The sequence below is a fragment of the Periophthalmus magnuspinnatus genome, chromosome 9 (assembly GCF_009829125.3).
Source record: "Periophthalmus magnuspinnatus isolate fPerMag1 chromosome 9, fPerMag1.2.pri, whole genome shotgun sequence".
Taxonomy (NCBI): Eukaryota; Metazoa; Chordata; class Actinopteri; order Gobiiformes; family Gobiidae; genus Periophthalmus; species Periophthalmus magnuspinnatus.
Genome location: NC_047134.1, coordinates 20,271,263 through 20,290,448, shown reverse-complemented (window position 1 = coordinate 20,290,448; position 19,186 = coordinate 20,271,263). Strand labels below are relative to the sequence as shown.

The 19,186-nt window shown below is 36.5% G+C and overlaps 1 protein-coding gene across 1 annotated transcript; it reads left to right on the top strand.

Moving 5' to 3' along the window:
- Positions 1-2,556: 2,556 nt before the first annotated feature.
- On the top strand, positions 2,557-18,937 carry vamp5 (vesicle-associated membrane protein 5). The gene is made up of 3 exons (XM_033973425.2): positions 2,557-2,819; positions 12,974-13,117; positions 17,752-18,937. The coding sequence occupies exons 1-3, from the start codon at positions 2,817-2,819 to the stop codon at positions 17,905-17,907; spliced, it is 303 nt and encodes a 100-aa protein (XP_033829316.1). The 5' UTR covers positions 2,557-2,816; the 3' UTR covers positions 17,908-18,937.
- The last annotated feature ends 249 nt before the right edge of the window (positions 18,938-19,186 follow it).

Below are 19,186 nucleotides of genomic sequence, written 5' to 3'. Positions count from 1 at the left end.
TAGATGGCACAGATTGGCATTAGTCTTTACAGTTATTCATTTAATAATCTATTTCCAAATAATCACCCGAATAGAGTAATAATTTGATGTCAGTGATATCTGACCTTTGCGTTTATGGATAGCTTATTATCTTTCTCACCTCCTCGGGACAGGATGCATTCTGTCTTAGATAAATTGGCAATACTTGGAAAGAATTTTAATAGCTGCTGTAAGGGCCTGGGTGACAGGGAGGACAGACAGGGACAGCTATGGGGCATATTAAAGAGGGTGTGACAAGTGTCCATAGGCCTTTGGGACATGCTCCACCAATGTATAGTCCTGCCAAATATTTCAGGATTAAAGCTGGAGAATTCAAGTTTAATAAGAGACATCGACTGTATAAAGAAGTATATAGAAGTATTATATATACCATGTAATGTAGGAAATGAGATGCTGATTAATAATTCTATAAGGAATAGCCCCATACTAATACAATCTATTGATCTTGAAAGCTAAAGACAGGTTAAAACCAGAACCATAAATAAATCAGGACTAAAAAAGAATCTAAATTTAGACTGAACCTTAAATTAGGTCTAAAACATGAACATTTGACCATTAATTTTCCCTAAACCCATCATTAATGTATTTGTTTACCTTATAATATATGCTTTTTTTTATTAAATTAAGGCTCCTCTTAACATGTTGGACAAACCACTGCAATATGATGGACTTACCCCTCCTTGAACCTACTGATTTATTGACTCTCTGTATTTACTTAAGAGTTGAATGGAGCCGAAACAATTACTGGGGATGAGGTAGCTAAGAAAGTATGTATATAGAAATGTATATAGAAATAGGTCTATGCTATATAATTAAGTTAATAATAGCAACAATGAAAATGACTTGTCCTGGCGTAAAAAATAAATAAATAAATACATAAAATAAATAAAAATAAAAATAAATAAATAGATATATACACACATGAAAACTGGAAGTGGGGACAATGGCTTATGCTGATACTGTTGTGTTGTTGGAAATATGTTGTACTCAACTTCCCCCTTTAAAACTTCCTCCTGTAAAATACAAGCCTGTTCTCATTAAATTATAATCACAGTTTAGGTTTAAAGTGCCAGACAAAGGGGCCAGTAAGAATATAATTCAATAACGTCATACAAAGTCAAAAGACACAAGTGAACCATTGTTTAACGTCCTTAGAGCTCTGAACTGCTTACATATAAATTTAAAAATGGTAATTGAGTCAAAGGAATTTGAAAGTTGTCTTAGCCGTGCAGTTTAACATGTCCTTATACTCCACAAACCCACTGTAAGTCCCTATGAGGATATTATATTATCATTACACATGCATGTTGTATGGGTGGAGTAGCATACAGGGCAGGCACCTTCTCAGGCCAGTCAAAAAGTGGACTACACCCAAGAAAAAAGACCCAACCAAATCCACTAACTGGCCCTGAGGAAAAAATGAAAAAAAAAAACAACAACAAAAAAACGAAAACAAAAAAACTTTGAACAGTATTTGCATATGTGCGTAACATTTGATAAGCAAAGAGAAGACCCACATATATCTATAAGCACATTGACAATATTAAATGATTTCACTTCTTCAGAAATGGTTACGTTTCTCCTTTTTTTCTGGTCGTTGAAAATTCCTTCCAATTATATTAATTTCAAATCATAAATTAGATGGGATAAGTCCAGGCAGTTACTCCTTTATTACTTTTACTTGAGTAGTAGCAGTAGTAGCTTAATTGGGTAATTCCTTGAACCACTACTTTGAAAAATACAAGTACTGTTACTTTTTGAGAAGTATTTTTGGTTACTCTACCCATCTCTGGTTAAGTGTAATGTCTAGTGCATAAGAGAGAAGTCGAGTCTGGTCCAACTGCACACAGAAGATAAGAGTCATTTGTGGGCCATTCATGAACTACTGGTATTTTCATTAACTAAAAGAGAGGAAATGAGGCTGTACCAAATGTAATGCATTGTCAAGCCATAAACATAGTTTAATTACAGGCCTATATGTTATTGCTTTGAAAAAAAATGTGGATACATGACCATAGGTAGGGTTACTTCAAAATATTGCTCAAGTAGAAGTACAAAGTATGTGGTTGAGAAAAGTTCTCAAGACTAAGAAAGTGTTTGAAAAGAACTACTACTAAAGTAAAAGTAACTAAAAGAGTAAACTAACTGTCTGTCTGATTTAAGATATAATTTGAAGTTACTGCAATTGGAAGAACAAACATTATATAAAGGACAAAGTCTGGTATTTTCAAAAGGTAGACCAGAAAAAGACAAGAAGTATATTATATCTGAACAAGCAGACCAAAGCAAATGTTAAAATAGTTTAATATTGTCAACATAAAGCGTTTGTCACTTGTAGAAAGAGTAATGACCTTTTGGTGGGAACTGCGACTGCTCGGTTACCTGTAAATTCACAAATAAGGCAATCCAAGGGGAATGCCATAATGCCTCACTTCCTTGAGTCTGTGTATTTACCCTCGTGGGCAGTGGCTAGAGGTGGGCGGGGCATTTGACCGAGTTATCCTACTGTCTGTGAACGCACCACAGTCTGGGCAAAGTCACCGCTGCGCAAGTGAAAGTGACAGAAGCGTGGAGAAAGACGCACAAGATAAAAACGGAACCGAAAACTACTGAAAACACACGTGCACGATATTCTACGGGGGCTGCACTAAAACAGGGAAGAGGAAGAGCTTACACGTCTGTTTTTACACGTCGATTCACGCCGCTACAAGTTGGGTTGAAGTCAATGCAGTGGATCCGGTGACAGTTGAATCACATTTCTTCACGGAACAGCAGTAATGGTAAGTGGACTTAATCTAAATAATAACAATAGTCATAGTTATTACAGGGTGATTATGCACAAAAATATAGAAACACCCTTGTTTTTTTTTATTTGATGTCAGATATAAAGAGTAAGCTTCATAAGGGGTCAAAGTTCGTACAGACTATGGTACATGTGCCAAACCACAATATAAGCTAGGTGTAATTATTATGCCTCTGACAGTATAACAACTTAATGACAACTGATTTAGGGATATGAATGAATGTACAGTGTGTGAGCATCTGATATTTGGCTACATTAGATGGAAGAATGTAAAATTTGTTGGTTATTACTAAAGAAGATCCTAAGTTAGCATCAACTGGGTCACTAGTCAACAGGGTTTGTCAACAGCTAGCTAATTTTCAGGGATTGGCCACTGTTTGGTTCACCAGAGCAAACTGTCTGTATACTATGTCCTTCTAAGGAAGAACTGAAAAACAATCTTGTGCTGAAGTTTACTCTATTTCCAAATACAGTGAAATACATTCAGTCATTTTAACTTTACAAAGTCAAAGAAATGCACTACTTTTATTGCAAAAGTATGATCAAAAAACACATCAGACCTTAAGATCCCTCATCAATAGCCTATAAAAACTCTTTTTTTTTCCATGCACTGTGCCAAAATTGAATTAATTACCAATTGAAGAAGTTTCAAGCCCGTCTGCTTGAAAATCTTCTGCTCTAAAAGTCAGCTAGCAAAACTAATGAATAGACTTGATGCTGATGATAATTAAAAAAAACAAAAACAACGTTCTTTCGATACTAGTTTTAGTAATTAGTATCTGATTTTCAATACTTTTGACAGCCTTGCTATAACATCACACACATTCTTTATTATTTCATTGGTGTTACATCCATTTGGCATTTGCCCATTAATGAACCAGAGCAAGAACTAGAACCAATCTGATCCCACACTTAAAGGCAATTTCAGTTCATGAAATTGAATAGATTTTTTTTTATGCTGCCATACGGATATAACAGGAAGAAATTGCTGTCTTTCATGCAACACCAGTTCAACCCATAGCATCAGGCAATTGGCAAATAAAATAAATTATGACATAAATTAATTATCTGCATATGGGGCTGAGAATTCATACCAGCATTACAAGACATCTCCATCCATCTCATTATGAAAGACAATTGCATTTTTCATTACAATCCCTGTTTCCAGGTAAGTTTCAAAATATCTTCAAAAATCATGCGCTTTAGGGAGAGAGAGAGGAAGGAAAGAGAGGATTTGGCCTGGGCAGCTCTTCCTGTGTCAGACGTCTCCGGCAGAATTTTAAACACACCATTGTTCATGTGTTCACCACGCGTCATGTAGCCAACTGGCACACGGCCCTCAGGCTTCTTTATGGACTGGGCTACTTTTGAGGAACTGCGCGCTAAAGGGGTGCTGAGTGCTGCTAAACAAGCGCATGGGACCGTTATGTGAAGGTTGGCAGTTTGATGCCCATTCACTTCAGAGCCTTTGGGCATAACACTTTACGCTCAAAAGATGTGGACTCTGAGCACTAGGGTTGTCTGAAGTATCAAAAGTCAGATACTAATCAATACTAAAACTAGTATTGAAACTAGATACTAATTTGAGCAGAAATTGATACTAAAAAGTCATATACACAGGTTAGAAATGAGCTTTTCCTGAATACCTTTCCTATCTTGAGCTTTATCAAAACAAATATAAGGCCACATACACTAGTATAAACCCATGGACCACTATATCTGGACTGAGGGATTACTCAGATATGCAATATTGTCAAGATTAACCTGTAGAGGAACTATAGACTAAATAAAATATTTTGTGGCACTTATTTAAAAAAAAAAAACCCTCTGTAAAAAGTACTTTGATCCAAGTTGTGAGGGACAGGCACCCACATCATTCTGAACACAAGTTAATTAACTGTATTTTCAATAACTTTTTTATGTGAACTCAGTGTATGTAGTCTTTTTTAGTCACATTTTTAGCTCAAACCTGTGACAAACCTGTCTAAACATGTTATTGTCCTGGCATGTGCGTCATGTAAGAATACCACATGTACAGAGCTCTGCGAAGGCAAAAGAAGTAATACGAAGACATGAATTGAATTAATTTTACTGGATTTTGTCCATCTTATTCGCTTTGGTCTTCTTTTGCATAGTTCTAGGGTTAGTCATTTTTAGAACTTGTTTGGCATGGTGATAGTTTAATGTTGATTTACACATGGGTCTGTTGGGGCGGGGCGAGATACAATTTCCACAAGGTGAGACACGAAATTGGATCAACGAGAGCAAGACAAGATGAGATTATTTATAGTAAATAAACTGCAATCCAATTCCCAATTTTGGCCTCAGCATTTTTGATTTACTTTATTTAATATTTCTATTGTCAGTGTAGCACTGCTTTGTACGAATATAAGGCACCAGTACTTAACTCAATTTTTTTATCCAATCCAAACATAAAAACATGGAAACAAAAGAAAGAACATTTTCCACGTGCATGCACAATATGGTGGTAATTTTGTCTCTCAAGATCTTGTGGCACGTGTTAGGCGTGTTCTATCAAAATGACGACTGGATTCGGTCAATTCAAATCTCAAAAGTTTATTCCCCTGACAGTTACAATCTAATACAGCACCCGGGGTCAAATGATCTATCCCTTGAATGTGCAGCAGGCGGTCTATCTGCCTTTCCCTGTCCCCAAAGAATAAAAATGTAACATGCAACATGAATATGCAAATATTATGTTGAGCAGGTGCCTTGATCCCTCCTTCCGGCCTCGTTCACCTCTCCGGGCAGCACCGGTCTGTTTTTCGGCCTTGAGTCTACTCCGGCAGCCTTATCGCTGTAAAGGAGTGTCTACACAACCCCAACAGTTTCCCATAATTCATATCACACAATGTTGCCTTTAAAGAGAGACTGTTATAATGAGTGAATAGTTAGTTCTTGTTAAACAACCTTCAAAAGGATACAGCATTCAAAGAATATATGCATTCAGTATAAAAATGGTTTTTACATGACAATATTCAAAGGATATATGAATCATTATGTTTTGATATGATATATGAATTATATAATGCATCTAAGCTTTATTCAAACTAATATGCATTCAATATTTTGATATATGTATATGTGATGCAACTAAGAAGCTTTCTTACTTAGTATAGCCTTCACATGAGATCTTGTCCCATCCCTATGGGTTTGTCATGTGGTGTACACCTAATCTACAACAGAGACCTGGTTCAGTGCTGGTGGTTAAGACTGTTTGGACCTTGAGTGGACTCAAAAACAGCACTATTGTCAGAAGTTTTGAGGAAGTGACACAAATATGAAGAGCATCGTGGTGTTTCCTGTTCTTGTCAAAATCTTCCTGAGGCTTGGGGGTCAAAGGCCAGAGGTCAAGAAGAGGCAAACAAACACACCCTTTTTATCAGTGCAAGTTATGGAGGCCTCTACAGTGTTTCTCATTCAGTCACTTTGGTTCTTTCCATTGAATAAGTTGTACAAGTAGGAATTCTTTATTCAAATTGCATCACTACCTTAACATCTGGCTAAGAATCTCTGTCTAATAGGTTGCTCCAAAGGCATTGAAGGATGGTCAAACTGTTTTTAATGTTATAGCAATGTGTCTGGATGGTACTGCATATGATGATCCTTTACAATTCACAACTCCAAAAATTTGGTGTTGTTTATTGGAAACATTTTGAGCATTTGTGCAAATATTAGACTTACAATCAATAAAGTTTGTCTAAGTCTAAAGTAATATTTGATTTGATTATAGATTTCAGCCAGAACTGTTAAGCTAAGAATCAGGACTGAGGAAAGTAGCTTATTTAATTTATTTATTTTTGCCGATATTCAAATTTTTTGTAAAATTTTACTGATTTCTATTTAAAACAAACATTTCCATGTGGACCCAGTATCTCTGCATGGGTCTCCTCCTGCAGAGCCGAGCTGTTGGTCATGTGGTTGGGAGCAACTGGTTTGTTGTTATAGCAAACACAGACGACTGGAGCAGAAAAACCTGTTTGACCTCATTTTGCAGTTTTCATCACCATCACATGTTTCACTTTTCATTTTAGGTTTTACTTCACTCTTGCCTTAATGCAGAAGATACGCCAGTAGCTTCTCAAACTATACATTTGATCCTTAATAAAAACCCATGCAACCTTATTATGTTTGACAATGCATTCACACTTCATGTTTGGTCCTGATTTAGTTCTCCTGAATCCTCATGTAGACCTGGCTTGGTCCTGTTCTAGCACTGGTTCAGCTGCTCATGGTTCAGCTCAGGTTTAGTTTTTAGGGTTTATTCTCAGTTTTGCCAAAATTTTGATGTGGTGTGTCATCACGATACCAAGGAACAAGCAACAATGCAATACTTAATACTGATTCCGATACCACGATGATACTAAAAAACTTAGTATGGAGTGCAAACAGATTTCCTCTCCGTACTGGATTATGGGGATATGGTGTACATGCAGCCTCTCTTTTGAAACCGTTGAATCCACTCTTTCACTCTGCCTTTCATTTTATTACAGGTGATGGGTAGGGATGGGACGATATTAAAATTTAGGCTCATGATTATTTTTACCAAAAATACTTGTGATTAACAATATTATCATGATAATTATCAAACCAAGGTTTACAGTTTTTTAAAAAAGTCACCAAAACATCAATTACCATAAAATTTGCTGGTGTCGGAGCAATCACCTTTCTTGTTTTTATGCTGTAAGTGAAATGAACTGTGAATTGAGAACATATCTGTGGACAAATGAGTCCAGATGGCATTGTTGTGTTAATAAATGTGTCAATTATATAACTCTTGACTATAATAAAACATATGAACCAACCTGAGAAAGCCCCCAGAAAAAAAAAAAAATTATATGATAAAGTATATGCTGGCATCGCAGCCATCAGCTGTGCAAAATGCTATTTAGTTAGCGCTAACCTAGAGATAGCAAAGTCGACACAAACATGTACCATTATTCATATAAATCCAGCCTATCACAAACTACATTCAATAGTTTATTTCACATGGTATGTTACTTACGATGGATATTTTCGGCTCAAGTTTGGCAAACAAGGATGGTTGTCTCGTAAATGTGCATGTAAGTTGCTCATGTTTGCCTTTTTTTTTTTTTTAAATATATAAAAGTTTCAAGCTAGAATAAACAATTTTGATCAATAATACATTTTATTCGTAAATATTCTCTAACTAGAAGCCATCAGTCACCATATTTCAACTTTTTTTCATAATGTATTTTAAATGTCTCATTTTTCATTAAGTAATTAAAAAATGAATCACTCTTGTGTAACATCTGTCACTTGTCAAAATTATATGTCTGATTAATTACATCTGGGAATATAAAACTAAATAAAATATTTTGAAGATTAGATTATCTTGAAAATGATGGACCACTTGACAACTTAGCTCCTGCTTATTATACTGTATTCTATAAGAAAGTTATGCTCATGTGAGATTTTGTACATCTAATGATTGATGGAGTGTAGGAAAAAGGTGTGTACTGCAGTAGGAAGTCAACAAATCTGTGATATCGCAACATTTTGACATTGTGCAAGAAAAACTAATCACCCGTTCAGAGTCAACAGGAAAATTCCACATGTTGAGTTATGTGCATTTAGCTAATAGTGGCCAAATATGCTTAAACCAAGTACAATGGCCAAATCTATCCAGTCAGTGGGTGTTAAGAGGGATTTTTGCCTATGTTTATTTATTTATGTAAGGAGAGCAGCTGAGCGGGACTTTCTATATCACATTTACATTTTTTTTTTTCTGAAACCACATCCTTCCACCTGTTAGTTTATAGGTGAAGAATATACAGCCTGCCCTGGTTGTTTTCAAATGTGTTTCAGCTCATCATCATACAATAGCCAATCTGATACCCAAAATGATTATGCCTGTTCCACTTGTTATACAATATTTTTTCAATTCAATTCAATTCAATTCATTTATTTTTGTAACGCCCAAAATCACAACAACAGTTGTCTCGAAGGGCGTTCATGTTTTGGTTGATCGGGGAAACCGGAGTACCCGGAGGAAACCCATCCAGACACGGGGAGAAACATGAAAAACTCCACACAGAAAGGCCTGGTGACCCGGGGATCGAACCAACCTTCTTGCTGTGAGACATGAGTGATGGCACTCAGTCACCGTGCCGCCAAGACACAAAAAACAAAACAACAGGAAGAATCAGACACAACAGGAAAAATCAGACACAACAGGAAAAATCAGACACAACAGGAAAAATCAGACACAACAGGAAAAATCAGACACAACAGGAAAAATCAGACACAACAGGAAAAATCAGACAACATAAGAAATCGGCCAGGCGAGGGGGAGGAAGACCAGACGAGGAGGAGGAGAGCCGGGCGAGGAGGAGGAGAGCCAGGCAAGGAGGAGGTCCAACTGTCATCGGGGCATCTGAAAGAGATACACTCCACAGGGGGAGTGGGACAGGGGACAACATGTGAATAGCATTGCTGATGAGAAAATAGGGCAAAGTAGAGGATAGTGCTCAGGTTGCCATACTTCCCCCAGCTAGTTACTCCTACTGCAGCTTATCTTATCCCGGGTTTTAATAACCCTAACTCCCTCACTAAGTAACCTGGTCATACGCTATACCGAAGAGGAAGGTTTTAAGCCTGGTCTTAAATACAGAGACTGTGGGGGCCTGTTTAACATCAGCAGGGAGTTGATTCCATAGCACAGGAGCTTGGTAACTGAATGCTCTCCCTCCCACTGTATTTTTGGACACTCTAGGAACCACTAATAGTCCTGCATTCTGAGAGCGAAGTGCTCTGTTTGGCTGGTATGGGACAATAGCATCTTGCAGATAGGATGGGGCCATACCGTTTAGGGCTTTGTATGTCAGGAGGAGGACTTTGAATTTGATTCTAAGCTCGACAGGAAGCCAGTGCAGATATTTTAGTACAGGACTGATGTGGTCTCTTCTTTTAGTTCCTGTTAGGACTCTGGCCGCTGCATTTTGGACCAACTGGAGACTCCTTATAGTACTTTTGGGGCAGGCGGCAAGCAGGGAATTACAGTAATCAAGTCTGGAAGTAACAAATGCATGGATGAGTTTTTCAGCATCGTTTTTAGGTAAAATATTTCTAATTTTAGTTATATTTCGCAGGTGAAAGTATGCGGTTTTACAAGCTAGGTTTATATGGGCTGTGAATGAGAGATTTTGATCAAATAGGACTCCAAGATTTTTTACAGTAGGGCTAGAAGCTATATTCACATTGTTGAGTGAGATTATCTGGTCTGACAGAGAATCTCTTTGACCTTTGGGACCAACGACAATGACCTCTGTTTTTTCAGGATTTAAGAGCAGGTAATTCAAGGTCATCCAGGTTTTGATGTCCTTCACACAGGCACTGAGTTTATCTATTTGATCAGTCTGATTTGGTTTCATTGATAAGTACAGCTGAGTGTCATCAGCATAGCAGTGAAAATTAATGCCATGTTTTCTGATAATGTTACCCAATGGCAACATATACAGAGTAAATAGGATTGGACCAAGCACAGATCCTTGTGGAACACCACAGGCTACTTTAGAACAGGGAGAGGTGCTCTGGTTTATACTAACAAACTGGTACCTATCTGATAGATAGGATTTAAACCATTTGAGGGCGGTCCCTCTGATTCCAATGTCACATTCTAACCTCTGCAGTAGAATGTTGTGATCAATGGTGTCAAACGCTGCACTGAGGTCCAGTAGGACCAGGACTGAAGCCAGCCCGTTATCAGCAGCTAGTAGTAAATCATTTGTTACTTTAAGCAGTGCAGTCTCTGTGCTGTGGTGAGCTCTGAATCCAGATTGAAATTTTTCAAATATATTATTGTCCTGCAGGTGGCGGCAGAGCTGTTTCACCACAACTCGTTCTAGAATTTTTGAGAGGAAGGGAAGATTAGAGATAGGTCTATAGTTGACTAATTCATCAGGATTTAGGTTAGGTTTTTTCAAAAGGGGTTTAATCACAGCATACTTAAAGGACTGAGGAACGTAGCCATTTTCTAACGACATATTTATTATGTTATGGATGGAATCTATTATTAGGGGGAGGGCTTCTTTGAGGAGTCTGATTGGAATAGGGTCGAGCAAACAGGTTGATGGTTTTAACGACATGATGACTGAGGTAATCTCCACCTCATCAACAGGAGTAAATTTATCTAATATTATTAGAGGGTCCATATGGGATATTGGCATTACAGACTGGATTTGCTCAGAGCTGATTTTTGGAGTAGCTTTGTTAATTTTGTCTCAAATCTTTGTGATTTTGTAATCAAAGAAGTGAAGAAAGTCATCACAACTAATGTTCGAGGGGATAAGAGACTCATTAGCAGTGTGGGAGTTTGTCAGCCTGGCTACAGTGCTGAACAAAAATCTGGGGTTATTTTTGTTTACTTCTATTAGATTTGAATAGTATCTAGTTCGGGCTTTCCGCAGAGCGGCCTTATAAGTGAGCAGGCAGAGCTTCCATGCCTTCAGAGACTGCTCAGAGCGCGAGCGGCGCCAAAGCTTCTCTGTGCGTCTTACATGTTGTTTGAGTGTCCTGAGCTGTAACGTGTACCATGGAGCCGGAGGTCTTGGTTTAATGCTTTTCTGTTTTAGCGGAGCTACAACATCGAGAGCAGATTTTAAGGTGAGCATTGTTCTGTCAACCAATTGATCAGTGACAATTGGATTAAAATTATTGCCATTGTCACATGACATATCTTTCAGTAATGGCTCAATAATTTCTTTAAACTCTGTAACCGATTTATCTGATAATGTTCTTTTCATTATAGTTTTTTTTCTGTGGGGCTGGATAGTCTTTTAGTATAAATTGAAAGGTAATTAAGAAATGGTCAGAGAGTATAGGGTTTTGAGGAAGGACAATTAGATCATTAATCTCAATACCATAGGTTAGAACGAGATCAAGAGTGTGATTGTGACAGTGAGTCGGCTTATTCACACTCTGGGTGAAACCGATCCCATCCAGGAGTGCACCAAAAGCATTACTGAGGCAATCACTGCCGTTATCTACATGAATGTTGAAATCTCCAACTATAACAATCCTTTCCCAGTTCAAGACTAAACTTGAGATGAAATCAGAAAACTCTGTCAGGAAGTCGGCATATGGACCAGGAGGTCGATAAATTATTATAAATATAACAGCTTTTTGGTTTTTCCAATTGGGGCACGTAATGGAGAGTGCGAGGCTTTCAAAGGAGAGGTAAGTATAGTTGGGTTTGGGGCTGAGAATTAGACTAGAATGAGAGATGACGGCCACACCACCACCTCGACCTGTGCTCCGGGCACTCTGAAAGTTCATGTGACTTGATGGTGTAGATTCATTTAGTCTAACATAATCATTTTCCCGAAGCCATGTTTCAGTTAGGGCTAACAGATCAATATTAAGGTCGCCAATTAGTTCATTTATTAAAAGAGATTTGGAGGAAAGAGACCTGATGTTTAGCAGTCCACATTTTACACACTTATCATTTTGTTTATTTGCGGCACATTTATTTATTTTTGTTTATTTTATTAATATTTTATTGTATTGAAATGTTTTACCACTAGAGATGGGTATTTAGAGATGGGTAAAATAATAATATCAGTATCAGTTTATATTCTATAACAAAAATATATTTTGGGGCTGATTCATCAAAAGTATACATTTTATGGTCTATTCAATATTGAAAGTGACATTTACAGGCACTTTTCTGACGGGTTGATATTATATCTATTTACTAATGGCCGATAAGCTCTACCGATATTTTTGGACATATGCATAGGGCCAATTTTGATTATTTTCCCAAAATGATATAATTTACTATGCACTAAAAATGCAACAAAAAAACTTAAAAAAAAACCCAACCCTGTCCTGGAAATTTAAGGCCAATATGATAAAAAGTGCAAATATCAGCCTAACACTAATTTGCTTTGTCATCTGATCAGATCTGGTACATACAGTCCCATGCTTCAAGGACCCAAAATGACATAAGCTCTTAATTATAGCACTGTTTTGTAGGTGACTTCTACAGAGTCTCTTATTTACCCAAAACATATTTAAACCTCTGTCTTTTACGAGTAAAACTCATACTTAATTCCTAATCCCCTGTTTTTTGTTGGGTTTTTTTCCCAGGAGAATGGGAGCAGCCGCCTACAGAAGACCCAGCAGGAGGTGGAGGAGGTCAAAATGATCATGGTGGACAATTTAAACAAGGCAGACGAGAGAGCGGGCAAACTGACTGACCTGGAGGAGCGAGCTGACAACCTGCTGCTAAAGGTGAGTTTGTCTTTATATCAAGTAGGTATGGGGCAAAAATGTTCAAAATCTCAGAGTAGGTTGAATAAAACTATGGTGGCCCCACATAGTTTAAAATATACTCCCTGAAAAATATGTGGACTAAACACTGGCATCACAGAATCACACTTTGTTGCGTATTGTATTGTCTTAAATACAAAAAAACTAATAAAGAGTAAATGTAGGTATTATGTGACTTTTATGCTCCACAACGTTATTATTAACCAATACAGGAGCCAATATAGATACTGATATAAAGGCAGTTGGAGGTACCAATAGCCTTTAATGGTTGCCATGGTTGTGGTTGACTCCTCTTGTGGCTGACTAGCTGACACACTGAGCAGTTTTTAAACTTTTAAAATTTTTATCTTGAATTTTTTTCCTTAAATATTTTGGATTTTGACCAACTAAGAAGTGCAGCTTGTGCAGTTCAAAGGACAGAACTGTGTGATTTAAGCAGTTTGTTTTTCTTGTATGTGTGGTGACACTGCATGCTAGCCAGCTAGCTATGAAATGTTATAGGCTTTTATCAACAATACAACAGGCTTTCTACACCAAATATGGCAGAAGATGTTCCAGAAGAAAAAAGTGAATGTCCCTTCTCATCACCGACCAAAACAACAGCATGGACTGAGGCTTAGAAGAGGCACAGAGAGCTGTTACTCTCCTCGACCTGCTCTGATGCAGGATCTGATGACCCGACCTGTTGAGCTGCTCTGAGACTTTTGTTTGAACTTTCTATTATTATTTTATTTTACTGCTCAATGTGCTTATATTGCCCCTCTGGAACAAATTAAGTGATATTGATTGATCAAATATACTTAGTGATGTAATTACAAATTGTTAAAAAAGCAGCTGCTTATAAAAATGGGTCAGGCTCTATGGTTTTTAAGGTTATTCTGTCTCTTGACAGTCAGTTTTAAAGACGGTAAGTATTTTTAATAGTCGACTATTTAAGTGGCTAATTAACCATTTAAGGAAATATGTGAATCTCACATAACTTATTGATCAATTTAATACATTTCACCATCACAGATCACTTGAGTTAACCACAACACTGTTATTAAAGCCTTTCCAGACTAGGAATGGGACAAAAAACAATAATATTGTTTATCCTGGTAAAAAGGGTAGACAATATTTTTTTTACATATTCATAATAATGGACATCATATGTCACATGTATCAACAGAATGTGCGGAAAAAAAATACTTCTGCATGATCTCTTCTAGATTGTTCTAGATCATTGTTGTTTTTCGCTTATAAAAAAGTACAATACAATAAACAGTTGTTTAAATATTAAATATACTTATTCATAATTATAATTATTCATATGCAAAACATTTTTTAAAGTGTCAGAAACTTTAATAATAATCGTGATATAATCGTTAATCGCAATTTTAGCCATGATGATTTTGATATCAAATTTCAATATTGTCTCATACCTACTTCACACAACATTCAGCCAAAATATACTAAAATAATTTATTAAATCTTTTTATTTTTACCTTGAGTGGGCTTGCCTCTCCACAAACCTTTACTCATAACTTCAACTGTCTGTCTCCATGTATTCCATTGAAACATTTTCTACCATCATGAATTAATAATTTTATAATAATTAAAACTTTGCAAGTCAAAGCATGTGGAATTGAGTATTCTAACCTAGAAGCCTCTGCTGGTTCAAATAAGAATGGATCTCTTACTGTTTTCCCCAGAAATATTCCAATAAAGAACCAAAATATCAAACGGAAAAATGAAAACAGAAAAACTATGTGCTAACCAAAGTGAAAGAAGTAGCATCAAAACATGTGTAATGCCTCAGTCCAGGTCTGTTCCATAGTAAAAGCCAAAGTTAAACCTGTCAACTGGACAGTGAACACGTTACGCTGCTCATCCAACCCTTGGATCTTGGAGCTTGGATGAGCAGGGAAACATCTTCACTCCTACAACTTTTTGTCCAGTTGACAGATTTAACTTCGGCTTTTACTAGCATCAAAACAGATACATTTACCCACATTTGCCCCATAAAAACCCTTCAGTGCTAAGTCGGCTTATTAATGATTGCAAAATGCTACATGAGCTTTTACTTCTCAGAACAAGGAGCACAGAAGGCAAGTTAAATATATTCTATTTTTGGGTAGTGTACTTTAGAAAACTATTTTTAGTCCCTTCTCTTGGGTCAAACGGATGAGCTTAACTTATGCAACATGCCACAAAGCATCGTCTGGGGATTCAGAATCGGAAATGTCATTTTGTTGCCTATAAATACTCTAAGGTGGAGCGGTGAGGAAAAACAAATGTAACAGTTTTACATCCTGATGGGGGATATTTTGGGAAAGGTATTTCTTATTGTTTCCTTAGATGAAGAAAGGGGAGCTGGGTACAACAGAGAGAGTCCAGGATGTGCCACTGGGCCAAAATCCATCCGGGTCAAATACTGGGTCACCTCCTTCCCACGTATGGGACTCCTTACATCACACGGCAGCTCAAGAGACAAAAATAGGAAAAGTGAATGTTTTTGTAGAGGCTAGAAAAAGACTGGTAACTAAAATTAGCAATGCATAAACAAGAAAAAACAACTGGGGAACTATGGCTGACGTCCAGACCAAAGTGTGTTAATTGTGGGGCATTGTTGTAAAAGGGAAAAAACAATATTACAATAGTTTCCGACAGCCTTAGTATATGAAATCAACTTCACTAAATGTTCCTGAATGTCCAACACCCAAGTAAGAAAAAAGGAAAACATGTAGAAAAAAAATATTATGTTACCAAATGTAAACTGCAAATATAGCAGTAGCATGATTTTTTTCTTATTTTGTTATGTTCATTCAGCAGGTGAATTTTGGATTTTGCTGGGAAAATATTAAATGAGCTGCTTGCTGGACTTAAAAGATTGAGAGGAGTTGTCAGTTACTACTGTTATAGTCATGTTTACGATTCTTTTGTTGAAATAAAATGATGGTATAATATGATCCAGGCTCATAGTTTAAATATATTATTACTACTAGGATGCTACAGGATACTGCTAGATTATAGCCAATTTCCACCCAGTGTCCCACATTAATACATAGCACTCAACAGCAACACTGGAGATAATGTGGGTGAAGTCTCTTGCCAAGGACACAACACTAGTTTGTGCAAGTTTGAGACACACAGTCGTCCCATTACAGCACTTGGTATTCTCAGAGGTCTCCCATCGAGTACTAACCAGGACCAAATCGGCTTAGTTTCCAAAATCAGAAGAGATGGGACATTCTCTAGGTGATATTCCCTTTATTCAGTTTGTATTATATTGCATGGACCTGCTGATCTTGGTAGCAAATAAGTTCTATACAGACTACAAAGCTGTTTTAAAGCCTCCAAGAAAATCAGTGCATCGTTGACTTGTAGGTGCATATAAACATTGAACTTTTTCACAAATCCACCTATTTTATATCATATTAGCTGCAATACTTTTCTCAAATTCTCTATTTAAATTAATGGGATTGTTGATTAATAGTAAAAGCCAAAGTTAAAGATCAGATTACTGGTGGACACTGCCTTATATCTATCTGAAGAGAGGAGCTAACTAAACTGAAACTAGAAATGGCTTTTGTTTACAGTTTCTATATGTAGGCTATGTAGGCTCAACAGGCTAGGTCTTTTAAGCTACACTAAGTGTGCACTGTGCTTGAGACATACTTAGCATATTCACACCCCTTAGTGGGTGTATTTCACACCTATTGGCAACCTGGCTAGCTCTATTGTTCTCTTTGTTTTCTTTGCTTGCTTTGGGTCTGAGGATGGAGTTATAAATAGGAGATAGATGATGTCTAAGGCCCCCATTCCTGTTCAAGGAAGGATTGTCTTTCCTAACAAAAATTGCTTCTTTAACTCTCCTCTCAAACATTTTCTTTTCTTTTCTTTGGCTAAGAGCTCTTGCGACGGTGTTGGTACATCCTCTTCTGGAGTGGCTGTTTAGTTTCTCCAATGTAACGCTCACTGTTGCACTTTTTCACCGTATCAAGTTCCTAGTTTGTGAACTGTGTTCACAGACTATGGCAATAAAAGTCTTCTGATTCTGATTCTGCACTCTTCACTACACTGAATGGAGTAGACTACATTACTTTGTTTATGGCTCGGGATTTTGTCCTTTTGGTGAACCAGTTTCTGTCTCAAAATGTCAGTAGGTTTGAAATACACCGGAATTTCATACTGTCTGAAAATTCTCTGATGCTTTTCAGACAAACAAGTTGTGTAAGGAATAGTTACGCCTTTCCTTCTAGGTTCAGATTCCCTGTTGTCCGGTTTTGTCGCTGTCTTAGATCTATTGAAGGCCCATTTTGGATATGCACAAGCCAAGTCTGTGTTGGTGGACACTGCTTGAGCTCTGTGTTGTAGTGTACAGATACACTACAACACAGCGCTCAAGTTTGTGCGGCAGTGGATGTTGTGAATCAAACAGCAGGTATTGGTTAGTGTTTACACTTAACCACACAATGCAAGTGCAGATTAGTAACATTTAGAGTAGGGGGAGCATAACATTGGGATTGATAGAGAGTAAACTGGCTTCTGACAATATTACAGTAACACTAGACTAATAACCTGAAGTAACTTGAATATTGTTGTTTCTTTTGCAGAGTAAAGCCTTTGAGAAGACAACTGTGAAGGTCAAGCAGCAAAAACAATGGGAGAACAACAAGATGAAAATCATTTTTGTTGCTATTGGAATTGCAGTGGGAGCCATCATAATTGGACTCATAGTGTACGCTATTGTGCAGAGTACACAGAATTAAGTCATTATTGTGACACGGACTAAAATGGTTCAGATAGAAGAGGTGTCCAGATAAGTGGTGTGCTGTTTGACCTGAACTTCTTACTCCTCTGTTTTATGGAGATATTTATGGACAACAAGCTCCACTTTTTATTATCCTCAGTTGATTACGGTACCACTCACAGGTCAGCTGCTGCATAGATAACATGTTGAAGTTATAGTATAGACTTATTGGGCCCAAACAATAACCAAATAAAACCCTAAACAAACCATAAATTATTATTAGTTCTGCCTTTTTAAACTGTATTATATATTACTAATATACATTATTTTCTTTGCCCATCTTTAAGAAGGCATAGCTTCTTGCCTTGTGACACAACATCAGTACAGAGTAGACACCAACAAGATCTGGTTGGTGGAGTAATATGTAACCCATTGTACCAAAATAATTCAGGAAACTTTTATGGTCTTTTATGTTTTACACATTAAATTGTAACACTTAGTTATGAATGTGGACTATTTCACTTTATGGCCCAGTGCTTGTGCTGAATATCACATTTGGAAGTTGGTATACGTTGACAATCTATATTAATGTGGACATTAATAATCCAGTGATTGTAATGACAATGCTTTGTCACTGAAAGATTTTAGCACATTTAGGCCCTGGTGACTACAAAAGCACAAAATGGCCTAGATCAAAGCTGATGTATTTTATTTAGACAGAGAACTTACATTGTACAATATCACCAATTATAGTCTCAAAGCACAAGTGTGACAGCAGAATTGCTGTAGAGCGTCTTACCTCTTTTCGGTGTTAATAATGGAGAGTTTGTTTTTTTTCAGTTTAATATTGCTTCATGCAAATGTTGGTGATTGTTTTATTTGGAGTATGAAATTCAAATATTTGGACAGGACAAAAATATTGTATTATAATGTGGAATAACAAGCATTATTGCTAATTTAAATATAACCTGCAAATAAGGAAAGTGTTTTATTAGTGCTTTTGAAGGTTTTTGTGTTTGTTTCAGTAAATAAAAGATTTGTGTGAATGTTTATTTTTTATTATTATCAACAAAATACAATAAATTCCCTAACTTTGTACTTGTATATATATATATAAATATATATAAATATATATAAATATATATAAATATATAAATAAATAAATATATAAATATATATATATATATATATATATATATATATATATATATATATATATATATATATATAATATATATATATATATATATATATATATATATATATATATATATATATATATATATATATATATATAT